This window comes from Hemitrygon akajei, chromosome 2, assembly GCF_048418815.1.
Source record: "Hemitrygon akajei chromosome 2, sHemAka1.3, whole genome shotgun sequence".
Lineage (NCBI taxonomy): Eukaryota > Metazoa > Chordata > Chondrichthyes > Myliobatiformes > Dasyatidae > Hemitrygon > Hemitrygon akajei.
In genome coordinates this window covers 72,893,385-72,919,459 of record NC_133125.1, presented here as the reverse complement: position 1 = coordinate 72,919,459, position 26,075 = coordinate 72,893,385, and the positions used below count along the sequence as shown (strand labels likewise).

The 26,075-nt window shown below is 41.7% G+C and overlaps 1 protein-coding gene across 2 annotated transcripts in view; it reads right to left on the bottom strand.

Annotated features, from left to right (window-relative positions):
- LOC140714088 (signal-transducing adaptor protein 1-like) overlaps positions 1-26,075 on the bottom strand; it is an 85,754-nt gene that overhangs the window by 41,974 nt on the left and 17,705 nt on the right. For both annotated transcript variants that reach the window (XM_073024826.1, XM_073024837.1), the window contains exons 3-6: positions 23,557-23,661; positions 19,572-19,628; positions 6,335-6,510; positions 5,368-5,499 (exon numbers count right to left, since the gene is read on the bottom strand). In XM_073024826.1, coding sequence (XP_072880927.1) covers positions 5,368-5,499; positions 6,335-6,510; positions 19,572-19,628; positions 23,557-23,661 — 470 coding nt within the window. The remainder of the gene's footprint in view (positions 1-5,367; positions 5,500-6,334; positions 6,511-19,571; positions 19,629-23,556; positions 23,662-26,075) is intronic.

Genomic DNA, 26,075 nt, shown 5'->3' with positions numbered 1-26,075 from the left:
AAGAAGAAATTTTCAAAGGGAAGAAGGACACTACCGTGCTTGACAAGTGAAATCATGGAACATAGAACATAGAACAATACAGCTAAGTACAGACCCTTCAACCCACAATGTTATGCCGACCCTTAAACCCTGCCTCCTATATAACCTCCACCTTAAATTCCTCCATATACCTGTCTAATAGTCTCTTAAATTTCACTAGTGTAACTGCCTCCATCACTGACTCAGGCAGTGCATTCCACGCACCAACCACTCTCTGAGTAAAAAACATTCCTCTAATATCCCCCTTGAACTTTCCACCCTTTACCTTAAAGCCATGTCCTCTTGTACTGAGCAGTGGTGCCCTGGGGAAGAGGCGCTGGCTGTCCACTCTGTCTATTCCTCTAAATATCTTGTATATCATGTCTCCTCTCATCCTCTTCCTCTCCAAAGAGTAAAGCCCTAGCTCCCTTAATCTCTGATCATAATCCATACTCTCTAAACCAGACAGCATCCTGATAAGTCTTCTCTGTACCCTTTCCAATGCTTCCACATCCTTCCTATGGTGAGGCGACCAGAACTGGCCACAGTACTCCAAGTGTGGCCTAACTAGAGTTTTATAGAGCTGCAACATTACTTTGCGACTCTTAAACCCTATCCCTCGACTTATGAAAGCTAACACTCCATAAGCTTTCTTAACTACCCTATCTACTTGTGAGGCAACTTTCAGGAATCAGTGGACATATACCCCCAGATCCCTCTGCTCCTTCATACTTCCAAGTATCCTGCCATTTACTTTGTATTCTGCCTTGGAGCTTGTCCTTCCAAAGTGTACCGCCTCACACTTCTCCTGGTTGAACTCCATCTGCAAATTCTCAGCCCACTTATGCATCCTATCAATGTCCCTCCGTCAGAGCCAGAGTCAAAGTAAAAGCAAAAGACAGGGCATACAAGGAAGCCAGAGCTAGTGGGAAGACAGAGGATTGGGGAGCTTTTAAAAACTTGCAGAAGGAAACTAACAAGATCATTTGGAAGGAAAAGATTAATTATGAAAGGAAGCTTGAGATTAAGATCAAAGAAGATTCTAAAAGCTCTTTTAAGTATATAAAGGATAAAAGAGAGTCAAGGGTAGATATAGGACCAATACAAAATGACGCTGGAGGTATTGTAATGAAAGATGCAGAGATGGCAGAGGAACTGAATGTGTATTTTGCATCGGTCTTCACAGTGGGAGACATCTGCAGTATACCGGACATTCAACAGTGTCAGGGAAGTGAAGTTTATGCAGTGAAAATTGTGACTGAGAAGGTGCTCAGGAAGCTTAATGGTCTGAGGGTGGATAAATCTCCTGGACCTGATGGAATGCACCCTTGAGTTCTAAAGGAAGTAACTGGAGAGATTGCAGAGGCGTTAACAATGATCTTTCAAGAATCAATAGATTCTGGCATTGTACCAGATGACTGGAATATTGCAAATGTTACTCCACTATTTGAGAAGGGTGTGAAGCAGCAGAAAGGAAACTATAGATCTGTTAGCCTGACATCAATGGTTGGGAAGCTCTTGTAATAGATTGTTAGGGATGAGATTACGGGGTACCCAGAGGCACATGACAAGATAGGTCAAAGCTAACATGGTTTCCTGAAAGGAAAATCCTGCCTGACAAACCTACTGCAATACTTTGAGGAAATTACAAGCAGCGTAGACAAAGGAGATGCAGTAGATGTGATGTACTTGGATTTTCAGAAGGCCTTTGACAAGGTGCCGCACAGGAGGCTGCTTAGCAAGATAGGAATTATAGGGAAGTTACTAGCAGGGGTGGAGCATTGGCTGATCAGCAGAAAACAGAGAGTGGGAATAAAGGGATCCTATTCTGGCTGGCTGCTGGTTACCAGTGAAGTTCCACAGGGGTTGGTGTTGGGTCTGCTGCTTTTTACCATGTATGTTAATGATCTGGACTACAGTATTAATAGATTTGTGGCTAAATTTGCCGATGATACAAAGATAGTTGGAGGAACGGGTAGTGTTGAGGAAACAGAGAACCTGCAGAGAGACTTAGATAGTTTAGGGGAATGGGCAAAGAAGTGGCAAATGAAATACAATGTTGGAAAGTGTATGGTGATGCACTTTGGTGGAAGAAATAAACAGGAAAACTATTATTTAGATGGAGAGAGAATTCAAAATGCAGAGATGCAAAGGGACTTGGGAGTCCTTGTGCAAGATACCCTGAAGGTTAACCTCCAGGTTGAGTCACTTGTGAAGAAGGAGATGCTTTATTCCCTGGAGTGTAGAAGAATGGGGGAGAGATTTGACAGAGGTATATAAAATTATAATGTGTATAAATAGAGTGAATGCAAGCAGGCTTTTTCCACTGAGCCTAGGGGAGGGAAAAAAAACAGAGGACATGGGTTAAGGGTGAAAAGGGAAAAGTTTAAAGGGAACATTAGAGGGGGCTTCTTCACACAGAGTAGTGGGAGTGTGGAATGAGCTGCCAGTTGAAGTGGTAAATGCGGGCTCACTTTTAACATTTAAGAAAAACTTGGACAGGTACATGGATGAGAGGTGTATGGAGGGATATGGTCTAGGTGCAGGTCCGTGGGACTAGGCAGAAAAATGGTTATACACAGCCAAGAAAGGCCAAAAGGCCCTGTTTCTGTGCTGTAATGTTCTATGGTTCAATATTGGTATTCATTTCTAGAGGTGTAGAATATAAGAGCAGGGATGTGATGTTGAGGCTCTTTAAGGCACTCGTGAGACCACACTTGGGGTATTGTGTGCAGTTTTGGGCTCCTTATTTTAGAAAGGATATACTGACATTGGAGAGGGTTCAGACAAGATTCGCAAGAATGATGGCAGTAATGAAAGGGTTACCATATGAAGAACGTCTGGCAGTTCTTGGGCTGTATTCCCTGGAGTTCAGGAGAATGAGGGGGGATTTCATAGAAACATTCTGAATGTTAAAAGGGCTGAACAGATTAGATATGGCAAAGTTATTTCCCACGGCAGGGGATTCTAGGACAAGAGGGCATGACTTCAAGATTGAAGCACATCCATTTGGAACTGTGATGTGGAAATTTGTTGCCTTGAGTGGCTGTGGAGGCCAAGTCATTGGGTATATTTAAGGCGAAGATGGATAGGTTCCTGATTAGCCAGGGCATCAAAGGGAATGGGGAGAAGGCAGGGGAGTGGGGATGACGGGAAAAATTGGTTCAGCCCATGATTGAATGGCAGAGCAGACTCAATGGGACAAATGGCCTACTTCTGTTCCTATATCTTATGGTCTTATAATGTCAGCTCCAGAGATTTCTTAAGCTTCCTGAAAATTGCTTCTAGCATATGAGAGAAATGAATTGATCTCAGTAATGTGTACCACAATTGCATCCCAACCAGGTCACACACAATATTTTCAGATGTTTCCCAATCAAGAGAAAATTTGCAGATGTTGGAAATCCGAGCAACACACACAAAATGCTGGAGGAACTCAGCAGGGCAGGCAGCATCTATGGAAAAAAGTACAGTCGAAACCCTTCAGCAAGACTGGAGATAAAAAGCTGAGGAGTAGATTTAAAACGTGGGGGGAGGGGAGAGAGAAACACCAGGCGATACGTGAAACTTGGAGGGGGAGGGATGAAGCAAAGAGCTAGGAAGTTGATTGGTGAAAGAGACAGAAGGCCATGGAAGAAAGAAAAAAGGTGGGGAGGAGCACCAGGGAGGCGATGGGCTGGCAAGGAGATAACATGAGAGAGGGACAAGGGGATGGGAAATCATGAAGGAGGTGGGGATGGAGACACACTGAAAGTTTGAGAAATCGACGTTCATGCCATCAGGGTTGGAGGCTACCCAAATGGAATATAATACGTTGCTGTTCCTCCAACCTAAGTGTGGCCTTATCCCGACAGCAGAGGAGGCCATGGACAGAAATATCGGAATGGGAATGGGAAGTGGAATTAAAATGGGTGGCCACTGAGAGGTCTTGCGTGTTCTGGCAGATGGAGCGTAGATGCTCGGCATAGCGGCCTCCCAATCTACATCAGTTCTCACCAATATATAGGAGGCCACACCAGGAGCACTAGACAGATTCATAGGTGAAGTGTTGCCTCACCTGGAATGGCAGTGAGGGAGGAGGTGTAGGGGCAGGTGAAGCACTTGTTCACTTGCAAGGATAAGTGCCAGGAAGGAGATCAGTGGGGAGGAACAAATGGACAAGGAAGTTACATAGAGAGCAATCCCTGCAGAAAACAGAAAGTGGGGAGAAAGGAAAGATGTGTTTGGTGGTGGGATCCAGTTGGAGCTGGTGGAAGTTTCGGAGAATTATGTGCTGAATGCAGAGGCTACTGGGGTGATAAGTGAGTATAAGAGGAACCCTATCCCTGGTAGGATGGCGGAAAGATGGCATAAGAGCAGAGGTGCGTGAAATAGAAGAGATGTGTTTGAGGGCAGCATTGATGGGGAAGGAAGGGGAACTCCTTCATTCTAGAATGAAAAGCCTCATCCTGAGAGCAGATGTGGAGACAGAGGAATTGATAAAAGGGGATGGTGTTTTTACAAGTAGCAAGGTAGGATGAGTCCAGGCAACTTTGAGTCTATACGTCGTCCCACCCTGCTACTCACAACAAATCACAATATACCGTCACAAATCACCGATATATAGGAGGCCACACCAGGAGCACTGGACAGATTCATAGGTGAAGTGTTGCCTCACCTGGAATGGCAGTGAGGGAGGAGGTGTAGGGGTAGGTGAAGCACTTGTTCACTTTCAAGGATAAGTGCCAGGAAGGAGATCAACAAATCACAACAAATCACAAGGGGTTCCTGTGTAGCACCAGACAAGAAGTAAATGTAGAACACTGAAGGATTATTCTCCTGATGACTATCATGAAAGTACAATTTAGGCAGGGACTGATTACTAAAATACATCTACCGAAGTTAATACGACTTGCACAGGTTAAAGTGATTGTGACTTCGGACCTTGACCTCTGCAAAATAGAGTTTTTCCCTGCATTATATCGATGCCCTGATTGATAGAGTATAGAACAGATTTCACCACCCTGCATGAAGCCGCTCTCAAGCTCTTCAAATCAGCTTGGCACCCAGAGCGATCGAACCTCGCACCTTTGCCAGTTGTATGAGCATCAGCACTCCAATGCCCCGAACTCTCTTCTCCAGACGGCTCCCTCCATCTGCAACACACCATCCCAGCTCATTCCCTGAACTTAACCTCATCACCATTTGCCCCTTTACTCTGTGGTAATAATTTAACACAATTTACCTTAGAACAAGGTGATTTTAGTGATGTTTTTAGTTGGATTTCTTAACTCTTTAACTACCAGAGTTAAGCGTTTGGAAGCGCCATCTTAACTGTACAATGCCACCTTTAGTTCACATTGCCTCTACCTGTTTTGTGTGGTCATAATACTGACAGAGTAGTTTGAACTCTCAGTTGAAGGCCTTATTATCAGACTACCATTCTCAGGGTGCCTTTCTAGCATAGCTTCAGCTTCATTGCGAGACACTTTATAGAAGCACCTGCAGGAACAGCAAAGGTGAATGTGACTGTGAGGCATTGGTAATTTGCAATATTTCAAGAACACAGTGATAGAGATGGGTTCAAATCTAATTATTTTAATCTTAAAACTCCTACCACAAAGCTATATAGTTTTCTTTTCATGAGTATATTTAATTCTCTTATAAAGTTACTACCAAAGCCTATAAAGTTTCTACAAATCCTTTTGTAGTCTAATCTAGGACTTTACCACAAGATTTCAAAAATGTTTTAGATATGTAGTTTAGGAGAGATTTCAGTCCATGTATTACCAATAATACTTTAATAGAAAAAGGATTTTTCATGTTCTTCAGTTCTCTGTCTGCACTTCAGTATTCACAATTCTACTTAAAAGCATAAGCTTGTATTGAATGTAAACAAGTCTGTAAGATATTTACAAAATTAAACTACTTTGACTTCTTAAACTCCTGCAATGAAATATTCTTGCCAAACTATCTGGGTTTCAAAATGTTCCCACTTACGTGCTAATTTTAGTCAGTCTAGTGTGGTAAATACTTGCTACAATATTAAGTCTGGGCTATTAAGGAACAGATCAAAAGAATATAACCATATAACCATATAACAATTACAGCATGGAAACAGGCCATCTTGGCCCTTCTAGTCCGTGCTGAAAGCTTACTCTCAGCTAGTCCCACCTACCTGCACTCATAACCCTCCATTCCTTTCCTGTCTATGCCATTGCATGTCAGTTTTACCATCTCAAATCTATTGATGAAATCACATCTAAACGCAAGTAAATACAAAGTATGTTTATGGAAGTTGTCCTCATAGTTTAAGCCATCATTTTGGTGTACATACTCTGGCATTGTGTTCAATAAATCATCATACACCTCTGCATCAGGTTTTTCTACCAAAAAACACTGTGATTCTTGTCCGCTTGGTGCAGTATACTGACGTTCTTTCTCTCGTGCAGCCACTTCTTTCAGGTGTAGCACCTGCCCAGGCAGTAGTGACAAAGTACTGGGAACCTCCAGCTGATAAAATTAGACAAAAGCAAATGTCTCAATCAAATTATTATAGGCAGCAGCAGGATTGTGTTTGAAACATAAAAACATAGAAAACCTACAGCACAATGCAGGCCCTTCGGCCCACAATGCTGTGCTGAACATGTCCTTTCTTTAGAAATTACCTAGGGTTACCCATAGCCCTCTATTTTTCTAAGCTCCATGTACCTATCCAAGAGTCCTTTAAAAGACCCTATTGTATCCGCCTCCATCGCTGTCGCCAGCAGCCCATTCCACACACTCACCACTCTCTGTGTAAAAACCTTACCCCTGACATCCCCTCTGTACCTGGTCCCAAGCACCTTAAAACTGTGCCTTCTCATGTTAGCTATTTCAACCCTGGGAAAAAGCCTCTGACTATCCACACAATCAATGGTGCAGTTATTTATCAGCACATCAGTTTAAAACCTTACAATGATTACTTGTTACTTGAGATGAGTGAGGAATTGTTATTAACATTCTGGATATTAGAGATGAAATTAATTATTTAGTTTTAAAAATTATAATCTTTGACACCTTTGTAGCATTTCTCTTGTAAATGTATTCACTGATGCCCTCATCTTACAAGCAGTAAGTAAAATAATAACTTAAGTGATTCACAAGAATGATCCTGGGAATGAAAAGGTTAATGTATGAGTAGCATGTGATGGCTCTGAACCTGTACTCACTGTAGTTTAAAAGACTGAGGAGGAATATCATTGAAACCTATTGAATACTGAAAGGCCTAAATAGAGTGGATGTGGAAAGAATGTTTCCTATAGTGGGTGAGTCTAGGTCCAAAGGACCAGAATCTAGGAATTGAGGGACATCCACTTGGAGCAGAAATGAGGAGGAATATCTTTGGCCAGAGGGTAGTGCACCTGTGCAATTTATGGTTATAGGTGTCTTTGGAAGTCAAGTCATTGGGTATATTTAAAGTGCAGGTTGATGGGATCTTCATTAGTCATGGTGTCAAAGGTTACAGGGAGAAGGCAGGAGAATGAGGTTGAGAGGGATAAGAAATCAGCCTTGATAGAATGTCAAAGCAGTCTCAATGGGCTAAATGGCCTAATTCATCTCCTATATCTTATGAACTTATGGCATTTTTTTCATAAACCAGATAATTGTGTTAACAGTGACCGAGATTATCAGTATGATTTCCCTTTCATATTTGCATATTGGCTAAAGAGGTAATGCAGGAGATAGAAGATAGTCTATTTCTGATAGGGTTTCAGTGTTAAAGTGCCCAACAATGGTTGACTGGACATTAACAAGATGTTTGTGGCTAAATCTAATCTATACCAGTACACACGACCTGTACACACGATTATGTAGAACACAGAACAGTACAACACAGGAATTTGCCTTTCAGTCCATCATGTTGTGCTGAGTTAACTTAACTCAAAAGTAAAAACCTAACCAAACCATCTGCTTACGCAAGTCCATATCATTTAGTTTCTGCATATTCTTGTGCCTGTATAAGAACCTATTAAATATCTCTATTGTATTTGTCTTCAAATGTCACCCCTGGCAATGCATTCCAGGCACCCACCACGCCATGTGTTAAAAAAAAAACTTACCCTGCACATCTCCTTTGAACTTAGCCCCTCTCACTTTAAATGCATATACTCTTGTATTAGATTATCAATCTTTGGAGTAAGGTTCCGACTGTCTACTCTATCTATGCCTCTCTTAATCTTATAAACTTCTAACAAGTTCCCCCCTCAACCTCCAATGCTCCAGACAACCCGAACAACCCAAGTATGTCCAACTTCTCTTTCTTGTACATGTATTCTGTTCCAGTCAGCAACCTATTCAGCATTCACCAAACCCTTAACATTGTTCCTATAAAGAGGTGACCAGAATTGAATGCAATATTCCATGTATGCCTAACCAGAATTTATAAACCTGCACGTAACTTCCTGACTCTTGAACCCAAGGCTTAGATTAATAAAGGCAAGCCTGCAACATATCTTTACTCCCATCAATTTGTGAGAGGGCAATAGATTTGGACCTCAGTTGCCACAGTAATGTAGCGGTTAGTGTGACACTATTACAGGTCAGGCACTGGAGTTCCGAGTTCAGTTCTGGCGCTGGCTCTAAGGAGCCTGTTCATTCTCCCTGTGACTGTATGGGTTTCCTCCGGGTGCTCCAACTTCCTCCCACAGTCCAAAGACATATAAGTTGATAGGTTATTTAGTCATTGTAAATTGTCTTGTGATTGGGCTAGGGTTAAATCGGTGGGTTGGTGGGCGGCTCAGCTTGTTGGGCCGGAAGGGTCTGTTTTATACTGTATCTCAAATAACAGTGGATGAACAGAAGGCCACAGTGACCACAACTCCTTAACTTTAGAATAAGGTATAGATAAAGATGGGTATGGTCCTTGTGGGAGAGTCTTAAATTGCAGTAGGGTGAATTACAAGGGCATCAGGCAGGAACTAAGAAGGGTTTGTTGGGAACATCTTTTCTCTGGCAAGACCAGATTAGACATGTGGTGGGTGGATTGACTATACCAGCATAGCAGCCAACCTTGCTACTGAAAAAGCTACTCAGAAGTCGAGGCTTACCGAACAGTAGTCATGGGCCTATGTTTGGATGATGTTAAGTTTGGGAAAATTGGGGTCTCTCTCCAGTGAAATGTCTCAACTGGTCATCCTTGCCCCATTGTGCTCGCAAACTCCATACATGGCCTCTTGCATCCAGACCAGAAGGACTCACGAAAACTGGTTGCACTATAGTTTGTTTGGCATGGCCTCAGAAAGGACATGCGTGATTGGACTTGTGGGCAAAAATTAGCTGTCATGCTCAGGTGCCATTGGCACCTTTTGAGATCCCTGAATGACAGTTTGACCACGCCAGTGCGGACCTTGTTTGACCATGTCAATGTGAACTCCTCCTGCGGTTTCATGCACCTTCTTACCAACCGGTGGCCAGAAGTCGCCCCCTAGCATTGATGACAGCCGCAGAAGTGACTTGGGTGTTCATTAGCACCTGGGTGTCTCAGTTTGACATCCCATCTGATACTTCTTCATACCGTGGTCCTCAGTTCATTTCAGACCTCTGGGCTGTGATGGCCCAGACCCTTGGTGTTTGGATACATCACACCACGGCGTTTCACCCACGGTCCAATGGCCTGTGTGAGTGGTTTCACTGCTCCTTAAAGGCTATTCTGAGGGCTTCCCTGACCAACGAGCGCTCTATGATCATCTCCCATGGGTCCTACTGGGGCTCAGAACAGATCCTAAAGAGGGCCTGCAGTTGTCCGCGGCTGAGTTGGTATACTGGCAGCCGTTACAAGCACCAGGTGATTTTACTTCTAACACCATGACTGCCTGGTTGGCCTCTCAACACTCTCCTCAGTAAATTCAATTCCTTTGCACCTATTCCCTTCGTCCATCATGGCGTACAGCACCTTTGGGTTCCTGTTGATCTACATTCCACCTCGTCTGGTTTTGTCCACCATGACGCGCACCAACATCCCCTTAGGCCCCCTTACGATGGCCCATTCCTCATTTTGGAACAAAGAGGAAAGACTTTTATCATCGATAAGTGATGGAAACCTGAACATAGGTGGTCTTAAACTGGCCCACCACGATTTGGAGTATTCTGCTGCCAGTGCCCTTGGTGTCACAACATGTCTGGCGTCACAACATGTCAACACACGTCTGGATGAGGCAGAGGCACCTGCAGTGCCTCCACCCATGGAACACAGGAGCAGAACTGAGCTGCTGACAGGCTCACCAAGCTGGTTTTAATGAATTCTGGAGGGGCCTGTGTAGGCTGCAGGATAACGTAACTGGGAGAAAGGTACGTAATTCACAACAACCAACATTGAGCATTCACTTTAAGAGGCTGGCCTGACATGATGATGTTGTTACGTCAGGATTTTTAGCGCACTGGCACTGTGTAGATTTTGGAATTCAATAAAATGTGTTTGGGTCTTCATTAAACATAAAACAAATGACGTCGTTTTATTTGCAGACACCTACACTGTGAAGAGAGACTGAGGTGAGGATGGTTCAAACCCAAGTGCTGGAGTATCCAAGACTGGAATCGAGACGTGATACGAGACTGAAATGAGGACAGGGTTTTAAGCTAGATGCTAAACAAGAATCCAAAGTAGAGCTGATGATTGCGTATGAAACTGCAGTTCAGGTGCTCTTTAAATATTAAAATACCGGTGTCAAAACATGGCTGCCAATTAGAGGGGCGGGCCTGAACCTTTAAAGGGGCCACTGATGCTATCCATATTCTAGAGAGTTACAGAGTCTAAAACCCAGAGGCTGTCTTAGTCAGGAGGGTACTATAGTACCCAGCTATAGTATTATGTTATAGTATTTTTTCAGCCACAATTCAGTGATATCCACAATGTCATACATACCAATCTGTAACTGTGTTGCAAGATCACCTACCTTATTCTGTATAATGCACACATTCAGTTATAACACCAGCAGTCCTGTATTCACCTTTTCAACTTGCTTCACCCTTCACATTGCAACCTCATCCTGTTGACTACCATTTTATCCTATCATCAGCCTCTTCATGCTAGCAGTCTAAATACACACTGCCTTTGTTTGTAAACCAACTACCTCATCCTTAGCACTATCACTCCAGTTCCTGTCCCCTGCCAAATTAGTTTAAACCCTCCCGAACAGCTCGAGCAAACCTGCCCACAAGGATATTGATCCCTCTCGGGTTCAGGTATAATCCATCTCTTTTGTACAGGTTGTAACTTCCCCAGAAAAGGTCATGATAAATCTGAATCCCTGCCTTCTGCACCAGTTCTTCAGCCGCACATTCACCTGCCAAATCATCCTACGCTTGCCCTCACTGGGACATTGCCTGGGCAGAAATTACTGGCCTGGAAGTCCTGTTTTTCATGTACAGTTACTTGCTTTGTATACCGCATGCATTGAAATATAACACCTTCACAGTCCTGTATTTGTTATCCTTTTCAATATTGTCCTTCCTAACAGTCTCACTCTACACTGCCTCTGCTTGTAAACTAACATCCCGATCACTCTGGTTCCCATCCTCCAGCCAAATTAGTTTATCCCTCCCCAACTAGCAAATGATACTGGTTCCTCTTGGTTTCAAGTGTAACCAATCTCTTTTGTACTGTACCTTCCTCAGCAGAGATCCCAATGATCCAGGGTGATATCCAACTTTGAGTGGATGCAAAACTGTGGAACTCAATACTTAAAATGATAAGGGATGCAGCTGTCACTTCTAGACACCAGCTCAAAACCTATTTATTTAACCTTGCTTTTAACTAAATTCTTTTTGTCTTTTATTTTCATATTTGCACTTGATTAAGAAACCCTCCTGGATTTACCTAACAAATTCTGCCACATTTAAGCCATTTACATTAAGAAAATCTCCCATGACAATGCTATTGATTTTACAGCTTTCCTTAATTTGCCTGCATATCTGTTCCTCAATGCCCCAATGGCTATCTGTTGTACAATCCTATCAGAGTGATTACATTCTTCCTGTTTTTGAGGTCTATCCATAAAGACTCAGTGGCCAGCCTCACTGAATGTGGCTGTGATACTGTCTCTGATTAGTACAGCAACACACCTGTCTCACTTTTTCCTCCCTCTCTACCTTTTCTGAAGCATTGAAATCCTGGGACTAAGGGCCTATTCCTGTCTCAACAAGTCTCTATAATGGCCACAATATCATAGTTCCATGTACTGATCCATGCTCTATGTCATCACCCTTACCCATAATGCTCCTAGCATTAAAATGCACTCACTTCAAACTATCTATCCTATTGTATCGACTTTGCTCCTGCCCAACTGTACTGGCCCTGACATCTACTTTCCAATCCATTCCTCCACTTTCTGACATGGTGCTTTGGTTCCCATTCCCTTGCCAAAGTAGTTTAAACACTCCCAAGCAGTACTACTGCATCACACACAAACCCACAGGATTCTTGGGAAATCCAAGCTCAAGGATAAGTGGTCATGGAAGGAGAATGGTGGGAAATAAACAATGACAGAGCATAGAGATATGGTGGGTCACAGCCCAACCACATTGCTCCCATACCTTGCACAGCAGAAATACTCTCTGGGGCATGGTCGACGGGAAATGATGACCAGTAGATTCTCTGAATCATGGTGAAATACAAAGTTTAGGTCACAATTCCGGTAAATGCTGAAAATATGCCAACCATGCCAGAAAACAAACCCATGGACCATAAAAAACTACCAGAAATAAATGGTGCTACCACCCTGGATCATTTTTGCACCTACATTATATTGCCAAAGAGCCAAAGGTACTCAGACATCCTGGTATAGTGGGCAAACTTGATGGGAGGAGGCTGTCCAAGCAAGGACAGCACTCCAACACATACAGCAAAACAAATCCCAGGTTACATTAACTCTGACCAAGGAACAGACTTCACTGGAAGTGTATGTTCGAATTTATGCCAACTGATGAATATTGAATGGTCCTCCCACTGTCCACATCGTTGAATGGTCCTCCCACTGTCCACATCATTGAATGGTTCTCCCACTGTCCACATCATCCAGAGCTATCAGGACTAATGTAACAAATTAATGGGACCATCAAACAAAGACTTAGGCTACGTCCACACTAGACCAGATAAATCCATAGCCGAAGCTTTTTCTCTTTGTTTTGACCCTCCGTCCACACTAAAATGGCGTTTTCGTCCCCCGAAAATGGAACTTTTCTAAAACGCCCTCCAGAGTGTGTAATTTTGAAAGCACCAGATTGGCTGGAGCAGTGTGGATGGGGTAGCTGGAGAAATTTTAAAACGCTGTCATGACATGCCAGAACAGATGGTGATGGCAGTGCACCATTTCATTGTTTTCTTGAACACAACCTAACAATTTCAGGACAGACAGCAATGAAACTAATGCCAGAAGAGTTAGAAATGTACTCACCAAATACTTTGACCCATAACTTACTGAATAAATAAGTATACTCATTTTGCCTTGTTTTCTGTCCTTGCTCGTATGAAGGTGGTTTACCTATTTATGCAAGTACTTCTCTGACAATAGATGTGTAACAGCCTAATGTAACATTGTATGGAAATACAAGATCACACTGATGCAGATATGTTCTATACATTTAACAAGGGGCTTTATTAATGCAACAGAGTTAGTCCGTTTTTGAATGTTCGTTGTCAGCCGGGTCATACTGTCCGTGAACTCCCTGTTGGTTGCTTCTGTACGCTCCAGTATTTGTTTTTTTTAGTTTAAATCCTCCTGCGCAAGAGCCAATGGCTGTCCGTCGTTTAAGTTTCTCTAGTCTGTAATTGGACAAACACGCACCAAGTCTTTCACGGCGAGATTTGACACCAAACACATCACTTGTTTTCGGTAGATGTGTCCTGCGGATGCGCATAGGAGGAGATTCGCTGAAATATCCATTTTAATGTGGACAGAAGCATTTTCAAAAACATTTAGTGTGGATGCCTATTGTTTTTACGCGAAACCAGCGTTTTCAAAATTATCCAGTCTAGTGTGGACATAGCCTAAGTATCATGAGGAGAGTTCCCACCCCCACTGTGGTCTTACGCTGCATCAAAGTAATGCCAAACAAAACAAATAGACTATGCTAGCCTATTTGAAGTAGTAACAGAATTAACAGCGAGGTGTTATTGTTAATGAGCTTGGCAGTAAAAGTGAATGGGAAATGCAAGTGTTTACACTGTAGCCAAGGTGGCAACAACAAGTAAAAAATGGAGAAAGAAAGCTCAGAGATTAAGTCAGCTACAGAGAATGAGTCATTAACTAGGAAGGAGAAGTCAAACAAAGCCACCAAGCACTAGACGTAATTACGTATTCCTCGACACCTTTTGCTAAATTTCAGTACCTCAAATTTTACATGCACTGATTCAAAATATTGATTTAGACTTAAAGGGAGAACTATTGGATTAGGGTCCAGAATGTTGCTTTTATTGTGTTTTACTCGCTGTTTCAGCATTTCTTGAACTTGTTTATAACTTTGTATAATCGGCTATTTGTCTGTAAACATCTATATTAATTTAGAGTACACTTGGTTCTGTACTTCTGTAGTTTCATTTTCTGTAAAGCAGAAAGGTGAATCAGTCAGTACTGGTCCAGACCAGTTTGCAGGATAAAAGTAAAGAATGTGCTCAAGACCTTTTGTTATTTCTTCACTTGCCTTGCTTGCTGGTACAAACTGACCCTGTCTGACCTGTACTATGTTGAACATCTAACTAAATGGTTGTCACTGTAAAATTTATACCACATTCTTGACTTCCAAAGAATCTTTTGGATAACATTATCTCCCAATCTAACAAGTCCTATCGTGATTTGACTTTCCAAAATGCAACACGTCCAACTTATCCAAATTAAACTCCATTTGCCATTTTTTGGCCCACTACCCCAGCAGAAAAGGATCCCACTGTAATTCTTATTAACCTTCTTTATTGATTATGATACCACATATTTTAGTGTCATCTTCAAACTTACTAACCAAGCCAAGTGAAAAATGGATGGTTATGTGGGAGGAAAGGGTAGGTCCAGCACAACATCATGAATCGAAAGATCAAATGTCTAATACCAGAGAACAGAGAGGGGTACATGAAAAGGAGATGTGAGGGATAGGTTTTTTTTTACTCAGATGCCTGGAAGGTACTGCCTGGTATGGTGGTAGAGGCAAATATATTAGTACTTTTTAAGCGATGTTTGGACAGGCACATGGAAATAAGTAAGATGGAGGGATATGGAAATAGTGTAGCTAGGTGGAATGAGTATTTTTGTGTTTTTGATTTACTTTTTAGCTGGATTGGCATAACATTGTGGGCCGAAAGGCCTGTTCCTGAGCTGTGCTGTTCTGTGTTCTATATCTTCTACAAGGTCCAAACTGTACTGTTCTGTGTTCTATATCTTCTACAAGGTCCATACTGTACTGTTCTGTGTTCTATATCTTCTACAAGATCCATACTGTGCTGTTCTGTGTTCTATATCTTCTACAAGGTCCATACTGTGCTGTTCTGTGTTCTATATCTTCTACAAGGTCCATACTGTTCTGTTCTGTGTTCTATATCTTCTACAAGGTCCATACTATACTGTTCTGTGTTCTATATCTTCTACAAGGTCCATACTGTACTGTTCTGTGTTCTATATCTTCTACAAGGTCCATACTGTGCTGTTCTGTGTTCTATATCTTCTACAAGGTCCATACTGTTCTGTGTTCTATATCTTCTACAAGGTCCATACTGTGCTGTGATGTTTGATGCTCAGCACCAACTTGACACACACCACTAGTCACAGCCCTCTAGTCCAAGAATCAACCTGCAGGCATCCCACTCTGATTCCTACCTTCAAGCTAATAATGCATCCAATTAGTTGGTTTGCCCTGTACATCATGTAATCAACAACAGGAATTATGACATTGTAGCTATTAGTGAGATTTGGTTGCAGGAGGAGCAGGACTGGCAGCCCAATATTCCAGGGTTTCATTGAATTTTAGATGTGACAGAATGGGAGGGATTAAAGGTGGGGGGGGGGTGGTTGGCATTAGTCATCAAGGAAAATATCATGGCAGTGCTCAGTTAGGACAGACTGGAAAACTTGTTTAGTGAGGCATTATGGGTGGAACTGAGAAATAAGTAAGGTATGACCATATTAATAGGGCTATATTACAGTCAGAGGGATTTGGAGTGACACATTTGTAGAGAGATCACGGACCGTTGCAAGAAACATAAGGTTGTTATTGTAGGTGATTTTAATCTTCCACATATTGACTGGGAATCCCATACTGTAGAAGGACTGGATGGGATAGAGTTTGTCAAATGTGTTCAGGAAAGTTTCCTTCATCACTACATAGAAGTCCCAACAAGAGAGCATGCAATACTGGATCTGCTATTAGGGAATGAAACAGGACAGATGACACAAGTTTATGTAGGGGGACACTTTGCAGCCTCTGACCACAATACCATCAGTTTCAAAGTAAATATGCAAAGAGGTAGTTCTGGTTGAGATTCTAAATTGGAGAAAGGCCAATTTTGATGGTATCAGAAATGATCTGACAAGTGTGGATTGGGACAGGCTGTTTTCTGGCAAAGGTGTACTTGGAACGTGGGAAACCTTCAAAAAGCTTGTTTATGCCTGTCAGAATAGAAGGTAAACATAACAAGTGTAGGGAACCTAGATTTTCAAGAGCTATTAAGGCCTTGGTTCAGAGAAAAAAGGAGGTGCATAGCAGGTATAGGCAAGTGGGAACAAGTGAGGTGCGTATGGAGTGCAAGAAATGCAAGAAATCAGGAAAGCTAAAAGAAGGCATGAAGCTGCTTGAACAGACAAGGTGAAGGATAATCCTAAGGGATTCTACAGATATGTTAAAAGCAAAAGATTTGCTAGGGACAAAATTGGTCCTCTGGAAGATCAGAATGGTAATCCATGTGTGGAGCCAAAACAGATCTTAAATGAATTCTTTGCCTGTGTGTTTACTCAGAAGATGTCTATAGAAGTGAGGCAAAGAGGCACCAACTTCATGGACCCTGTACAGATTACAGAGCAGAAGTGTTTGCTATCCTGAGCCAAACGAGGGTAGATAAATCCCCAGGGCCTGAAAAGATGTTCCCTTGGACCATAGGAACAATTGCAAAAATTATCAGGGCACTAACAGATATTTATAACATCCTTAGCAACAGGAGAGATACCAGAGGACTGGCAGATACCCCTTATTGTTCCATTGTTTTAACAAGGCTCTGAACAGATACCAGGAAATTATAGGCCAGTGAGTCTGATATCAGTTGTTGGAAAGTTATTGGAAGGTATTCTAAGGGACCAGATATATAAATGTATTTGGATAGACATGGACTGATTAAGGATAGTCAGCATGGCCTCGTGCATGGTAGGTCATTTTTAACCAATCTTATAGAATTTTTTGAGTAAGTTAGAGGAAAGTGGATGAAGGCAAGGCAGTGGACGTTGTCTACATGGATTTGACAAGGACCCGCAAGGGACGCTGGTCAAGAAGGTTCAGTCACTGGGCATTCAGAATGATGTAGCAAATTGGAATAGACATTGGCTTTGTGGAAGAAGTCAGGGAGTGGTAGTAGATTGTTGCCTCTCTGACTGGAGGACTGTGACTAGTGGAGTGCCGCAGGGATTGGTGCTGGGTCCATTGTTGTTTGTCATCTATATCAATGGTCTGGTGATAATGTGGTAAACTGAATCAGCAAATTTGCGGATGATACCAAGATTAGGGGTGTAGTAGACAGTGAGGAAGGCTATCATGGTTTGCAGATGGGATCTGCATCAGCTGGAAAAAATGGGCTGAAAATGGCAGATGGAATTTCTTGCGGACAAGTGTGAGTTTTGCACTTCGGTAGGACCAACCAGGGTAGGTCTTACACAGTGAACGGTAGGGCACTGAGGAGTGTGGTAGGACAAAGGGATCTGGGAATGCAGGTAAATAATTCATTGAAAGTGGTGTCACAGGTAGAAAGGGTCATTTAAAAAAAAGCTTTTGGCACATTGGCCTTCATAAATAAAGTATTGAGTACAGGAGATGGGTATTATGTTGAAATTGTATAAGACATTGCTGAAGCCTAAATTGGAGTATTGTGGGCAGTTTTTGTCACCTACCTACAGGGAGGATGTAAACAAGGTTGAAGGAGTGCAGAGAAATTTTACAAGGATTTTGCCAGGTCTGGAGGACTGAGCTATAAGGAAAGCTTGAATAGGTTAGGACAGTATTCTTTAGAATGTAGAAGATTTAGAGGAGATTTGATAGAGATATACAAAATTACGAGGTATATGGATAGGGCAAACACCAGCAGGCTTTTCACTGAGGCTGGGCGAATTATAACCAGAGGTCATGGATTTTAAGGATGAAAGGTGAAAAGAGAAGGTGAAACCTCTTCACTCAGAGGGTGGTGAGAGTGTGGAATGAGTTGCCAGCACGAATGCTCCATGCGAACTCAATTACAATGTTTAAGAGAAGTTTGGATAGGTATATGGATTGTAGGGATATGGATAGCTATGGTACTGGTGGGGGTCATTGGAGTTGAAAGTTGAAATAGTTTTCAGCCTGGACTAGATGGGCCAGAGGACTTGTTTCTATGCTGTAGTTTTCTATGACTCTATCTAATCTTCCACAGTAACCTGCAATGTAGAACCTTATTTTGCCTGTCAGATCTTTCCTTTATGGTAGGAATCCCAGTCCCAATACACTCTGCCAGTGGACCAGCTGCAGTGAGGATAAGATAGCCACCCACTTCTCTGTATACTGTGTCTTTGCAAAGAAATTTGGAGAAGAATATGTCTTATACATCTCAAACAACTGCAGAACAGAGACCTCCTGGGGCACAGGCCAAGAAAAAATTCAAGTACTGCTAGGACATCAGCAGCTTGGTGAAAGATGTTTTTTTGTCTGACTAAAACTTGTTAGCCTACCAGTTCAAGATGTCCATAATGGAATGCTGATGAGTGACACTTCTGATGCTGCAGCAGTGTGTCCTAAGGGACACACTCAAGCTCAGTGTGGAGAAGGTCTGCTCTCTGGAGTTTCTCTGCCACAAGACAATTGGGGCTTAGACTGGTGTAGAAACTTCTTGTACACCGAAAGTTTCTATCATACCAGAAATTAACACGTGGCAATTTTGTGATGTACACAAAGTATATGGATCCTACCAATTGTACAGAACTCATTATACTATGAACTGTTATGAATACCATAATACATAAAACCATGCACTGCGCTTGTATATACTTTTCTGAGTGAAGTTTACTTTAGGAAAAAAAAAGGAATTGGGCTAGTTGTCATTTTTGGCACGTTTTTCTCACCAGAGAAAATTAAGTCTTAAACTGCAACCCTCAAAGATAAAAGTAATTTCCATGCTGTAGTCCAATCAGGTTAGGACGACCCAGCACTAAATCATGAGGATTCATACAGGGCTTCCTCTATACAATTTACGTTTGTGTAAATTCCTTTTACTAAACCAACCTTAGCAGTAAACTATATTAGGTTATAATTCCAATACTCTCATAAAATTAATAGACAACATTTAAAATAGAAACATGCTCCAAAAACAAGATTCATACCTGAGTGACCACAAAGATATAACCTTTCCATTCTTCTCTAGTTTCAATGTTTTCAGCCTGGAGATAATATGAAAGTAAAATTACAACAAGTGCATGTCATTGTAAAGTGTCGACAACATTGTATATACTTCAGTAACTGAAGTCATGTAATTCCACATGAAGTCAGAATGCCATGATGTAATAATTAAACTGTAATATCCCTTATTGTTGAAACTTCAACAAACAACAAAAAGAAAAATCAAAATGAGCTTGAAACAATAATCACACTCTGCAATGACAAAAACTGGGATTATTCTCCTGAGAGCAAAGAGTTTAATAGAAATGGTAAAGCAAAAAACAAGAAACTTACTGAAAGGTTTTTCCTTCTGGAAGATAATCAAGTGAATCAAAATGAACATGAGATTTCTTTTACATATACAAGTTCTTGTGACCTGGGATCCACTACCTTAGATGCAACTGAACAGTAAAAAAGGAACTGGATATATATTGGAACTGGAACTAAAAGATTTGCATGGCCAAAAGGGCAGAAGAGGGAAATAAGAATAAATTCAATGTTCCTTCAAGCAGTCACAATGTGCTGAATTGGCTCTTACTGTACTGCATGAAAAAGAAGTATTTAGCTTCCTAGAGGGGTGCTGAAAACCACCTTTGTAATAAAGAACTTTAACATTTTAGAACTAACCACAACCTGTCTTCAAGACATCTGGGAGTTCTTAACCTGGAGCCTGTGGATAGATTCCAGGGGATCCGTGAACTTGGATGGGAAAAATTTACATCTTTATTTGCATTAAGTTCTAACCGAAATTCAGCATTTCCTTCCATTATGAATGTAGGTAATAAACCATCGCAGTATTAGCAGTACCTGTGATTTTGTCACCAATAGAAATCACAGATATTTTCATATCACATGTTGTTATAAATATCTCAAAATATCATTTACAGCATGCTCATTGCAACTTTGAAATTGCAGTAGTTATCAGACTGCCTCTAGATCGAATATGAATGCAGGCACAGATATGAATATTAATATTTTGATAACTGTATTTCAATATAATTAGTTTAGTAATCCTATGTACTTTATTTTATATATTTAAATACATTATTTTGAGAAGGGTCATAGGCTTCACTGGGCTGCCAAAGAGGATCATGGCATAAGAAAAGGTGAGCACAGGATCTTGACGGCAAACATGACTGAACTGAACTTACCCAGCATTCCAAACCATAACCCACTCCGCAATATGGTATAAATGCTCCTTAACCAACAGGATATTTAGCTGGAGCTCCATAGTATAACCAAGTCCAGGATCAGTGAGACATAAAGTTATAAAGCACTACAGCATAGAAACAGGCTCTTCGGCAAAGTATTTTACTGCCCAGTTCCGTCAACGTGCACCTGGACCAAAGCCTTCAATACCCTTCTCTCCATGTACTGATTCAAACTTCTCTTAACTGTTGAAATTAAACCTCCATCAACCAGCTTGATCCACACTCCACCCTCTGAGTGAAGAAGTTCCCCCTCATGTTGCCCTTAAATATTTCACCTTTCACCCTTAACCTATCCTCTAGTTCTAGTGTTACTCAACCTCAGTGGAAAAACCCTGCTTGAATTTACCCTATACCCCACATAAATTTGTATACCCTATCAAATCTCCCCTCATTCTCCTCACTCCTAACTTGTTGAACCTTTTCCTATACATCAAGTCCCTGTAACATCCTTGTAAATTTTCTTTGCACTCTTTCAATCTTATTGCTGTCTCTCCTGTAATGAGGTGACCAGAACAGCACACAATACTCCAACTAAAACATAACATCCCAACTCCTGTACTTAGCACTTTGATTTATAAAGAGCAATGTGCTGAAAGTTCTCTTTACGACCCTATCTACCTGCTACATCACCTTCAAAGAACTATGGATCTGAATTCCCAGATCCGTCTTTTCCGCCATGCTCCTTGGTGCCCTGCTATTCACTGTACAAGTCCTATCCTGGTTTGTCCACCCAAAGTGCAACACTTCACACTTCTCTGTATCAAAATCAATCTGGATTAAGACACGTGGAATTGAACTAAGTGAATAAAGATGTGGGCTAGATTAGCAAGTAGAATAGGGGCAACTGCTCTACTGAGTGCAAACTGAAACCATAATCCAACCGCAGCACTCCTAATTCCATGGAAATTGGTCAGTTACAAGAGATTATTATGTCCTCTGGAAGGAAACAAAAATGTTGGAGAGCCATATAGAGACCGAGAAGCTCATGGTCAAGTGTGCTGTACTTTCTTTCAAGGGGATGGAGCTGCCGGCTGAAGAAGGCGAGAAGTTGCCGCATGCTTCCGACTAACTATTCATGCACAGCACCCACTTAAATACACTATCCCTTCTGTCTGCACAATATACATTTGCCTCCATTCTCTGTACCTATGTCTATCCAAGAAGCTTTTCAATGGATCTTGGTATCATATTTATCACTCTATCATCCTGGCAGCACATTCTAGTCATCCATCATTCTCTCTGAATTCCCTTGGAACTTACCAGTCCTCAACTTAAATGACGTCATCTAGACTTGGGGAAAAAGTCTATCCACTCTATGCCTCTCATGAACGTCCATCCTGTCTCCTCTCATCTTCCACCAATACAGAGAGAGAAAAAGCAGTTATCCAACCTCTCTTCTAGCACATCCCTCTAAACCAGGCGATATCCTAGTAAAACAGCTTCTGCACCTTGTCCATAGCCACCAAATCCTTCCTATAACGGAGTGGCCAGAAATGAATGCAAAGCTCTAGATGCAGCTTAACCAGAGCTTTATAAAGCTGTAAGAGAACTTGCCATCAGAGTGATTGTACCTTTCTTATTTTTGAGTTCTACGCATTTAAACTCAATGGATAAGCTCTCCATTATATCCCCTCTGAGTAAAGCTGTGATATTGTCCCAACCCCACCACTCCCCTTTTTACCTCCTGCTCTATCTTTCCTAAAACATTGAAATTTTGCTATATTAAGTATCCATTCCTGCCCCTCTCTCAACCAAGTCTCTCCAATGGCTATGTTCCATATATTGATCCATGCTCAAGGTTTATCAACTTTACCTATAATACTCCTAGTATCAAAATAAAAACACTTCAACCAGTCCATCCCATCTTGTCTATTACTCTGTCTTTACAGAAATACCAAGCATGACATCAACCTTCCTCTTAATCCCTCCACTTTCTCAGCTGATGTTATGGCCCCCATCCCTCCTGCCTTGCCTGAAATGATCTGATTTCTCTTCTCCTACGGAAGCCACACAAACTGAAGCATCATACTTAAACACAGCGCTCAAGCTCAAACACATCTACTCAGAAAAATGGCTGCTCCACTACAGCCTGGTTCTCTTTGATATCTGGAAAACAAATTTTAAAACTGCTGACTCCCCCACTCTGCTGAAACTGGAATCAGAAGTTCTTATTTGTCCCCTGAAAATCCAGCTTTCTATGTTCTGATATCCACAGTTTCCAAATGTAGATTAATCCTGCCCCAACAATCCTTTCCAATAACATCCCTACCAATGTCATTAGATTCCCCACCCTGTGATCTACCTGGCTAATTCTTTTTACAATTCCTTAACAGAGGTACATTATTTGATGTAATTCACCTGACTTATCCCTGTTACAATCCCTGAACAGAGGATTGCCAGAGAGTAGTGAATCTGTGGAATTCATTGCCACAGGCAGCTGTGGAGGTTAAGTCTTTATGTATACTTAAGGCAGGTTGATAGATTCTTGATTTGTCAGGGCATGAAAGGGTATGGGGAGAAGGCTGGAGACTGGGGCTGAGAGTGAAATGGATCAGCCATGATGAAAAGGCAAACAGACTCGATGGGCCAAATGGCCTAATTCTGCTCCTATATTTTCTTCAAATCCATTCAAAATAATTTTGAGCATTAAAACAATAGAACGAATGTGATAAAGAAACAAAGTTAATATGTGGACAGATCAGAACTTTAGTTGAGATACCTTCAGTTTCACCTCCCTGTTGCCTAGATGCAGTCGGAAGCCGGCTGCTTGGCTGCTGTCATCTCCTATAGATATGAAATGCTGCAGATCCAGCTTTTCTGTGTACTGGAAAAATAACAAACAGAACAAACAGTTATAAAGATGCAGTAACAAATTCATAATAAAGTCATTATTGTAATCCAGCCTGAAACTGAGTGTGACGATTACTCTAAGCTTCAGTTCCTTTCTTTTTTGCTTTTGATATTAAATTTTCTGTTGATAGAATGAAATATGTGAATTACACAGCCAATTAGTTGCTTCTGAAGTGTAGTATCTTGCGATATAGGAATTGTGCTATCATCCAAAGTTCCAGAAACTGCAATATGATTTTGATAAATGAATAACCATGATAAAAACCGGTATGGACACCAGGGAGAACTCGATCAATTTTACAATGGTTTTGTAGAATTAGAAAAATCTATTCAAAAGACAATACTTCAGCACTTCAGCATTCTCTCAAATGTCAGCACATTTCTCTCAAAATTCTTTCAAGCAGAGACCTTCATATAGAGTGTCAGCACTCATTTTTGGATTACAAATTTCCCAATATTTTTGGAGAGGTGTCCAGGAATTTAAATTTACTGGACTTTAGAAAGCTATGAACAGGCTCACTTAATATTAATACTATGCAGTAGAGTTGTGCACGAGCACCTATACTTGATGTTTCCCAGATGAGTAAATGTGATTGATGAGGAGTGGGGGGGGGGGGGGGGAGGATTCTGCAGTATCCATGTCTCTGCATGTCCTATCACAAATATACTAATGAAGGCATAAAACTCCTGTCAAAAGCTGTTTCAGATATCGCTTGCTAAATACGTAAATCATGGTTAACCAAGTGAAGATACTTCTCAGGTATAGTAACAAAGTAGAGGTCCTTTGGTGCAACAAGTCCAGGCTGACCACGGTACCCACCCAAATAACCCCAATTTCCTGCATTCAGCCCATATCCTCTAAGCTGCACATCTCCATTAGGTGTAGATTAGATACAATTATGAGAGGCATCAATGTACGAAGATGTAGAATCATTGTGGCAGAGCTCAGAAACTGAGAGGGTAAGAAGACCCTGGTTAAAAAGCCTTATTTAAAAGCCTCCAGACAGTAGCCAGTAGCCTACAAATTACAGTGGGAGATAGAAAAAGCATGACAAAAAGGCAATGTTACGTTAGCCATGGCCGTTTTCAATGTAAAGCTAGATTGGGAAGATCAAGTTGACGCTGGATCCTAAGAGAGAGAAATTGTAGAACTCCCTAATACCCACCTACTGCTGGGAGACCTTTCATACAATCTCATCAAAATCTCCTCTTATTTCAGGTTTCTACCCGTATTGTTACATTGGACGATTTGCCAAGAATATCCTTTCTATGTTTAGCTGTGATGTTCTCTCTCATCAAAAAGACAACTCTGTCCCCCCTTACCCATCTCTATCATGTCTGTTGAATTTGTATATCAAACAGTGACCTGCCACCCCTAAACCATGTTTCTGTAATAGCTACAAAGCCCAGTTCCATGCAACAATCCATGTCCTCTGTTCATCTGTCAGGCTTCTTGTATTAAAATAAATGCAGAAATTCCTCACTCCCTGTCCTGCTCTGACCTTTCTGCCTGTTGAATTGTTTGCTTTAAGGAAACACAAGGGTCCTCAGGTGATGGAACCTGGAGCAACAAATGATCCATTGGAGGAGCTCAGTGGGTAGAGCACCGTTGGTGGGAGGAAAGAAATTGCTGACAGTTCAAAGTTTCATTTATTATCAAAGTGTACACCACTGAACTTCTTCTTCCAATTGTCATGAAACCAAGAAAGAAAGAACGGCAGTGCAATCATCAGCCTGCAAATCCATCCTCCCTGAACAAAGACGAAACAGAAACATCAACCCTCCCCCGCACACAAAAAACAGAGAAACATCTGGCCAGAAAAACAGAACATAAAAGAAAGTTGGAGGCAAAATCCAATCCTATTTCTTACCTTGTCCACTACCTTGACACTACCTTGTCCACTCGTTTCCCCCATCCCTTCCCACCGATTTCCCTCCTGGCACTTATCCTTGTAAGCGGAACAAGTGCTACACCTGCCCTTATGTTCTTTTGAAATAATGTCACCAGTTGTAAATATTGTATCCACTGCATAGATTGTCAGAACTATATGAGTAAATTCCACGAAGTATGCTTCCTGATTGTAAGTAGGAGGGAATACAGAGGAGATTCACCAGAATGGGGTGGACATCTCAGGTATGAAGAAAGATTGGATTGGATTGGATTGGATAGCATTCAATCTCAGGATGAGGCTTTTCATTCCAGGACGAAGGGGATGTCTTCCTTTTTTAAACAAAGGGGCTTCCCTTCTTCCACCATCAACTCTGCTCTCAAACGCATCTCTCCTATTTACCGCACATCTGCCCTCACCCCATTCGCCCGCCAGCCCACTCGGGATAGGGTTCCCCTTGTCCTCACCTACCACCCCACCAGCCTCCAGGTCCAATGTA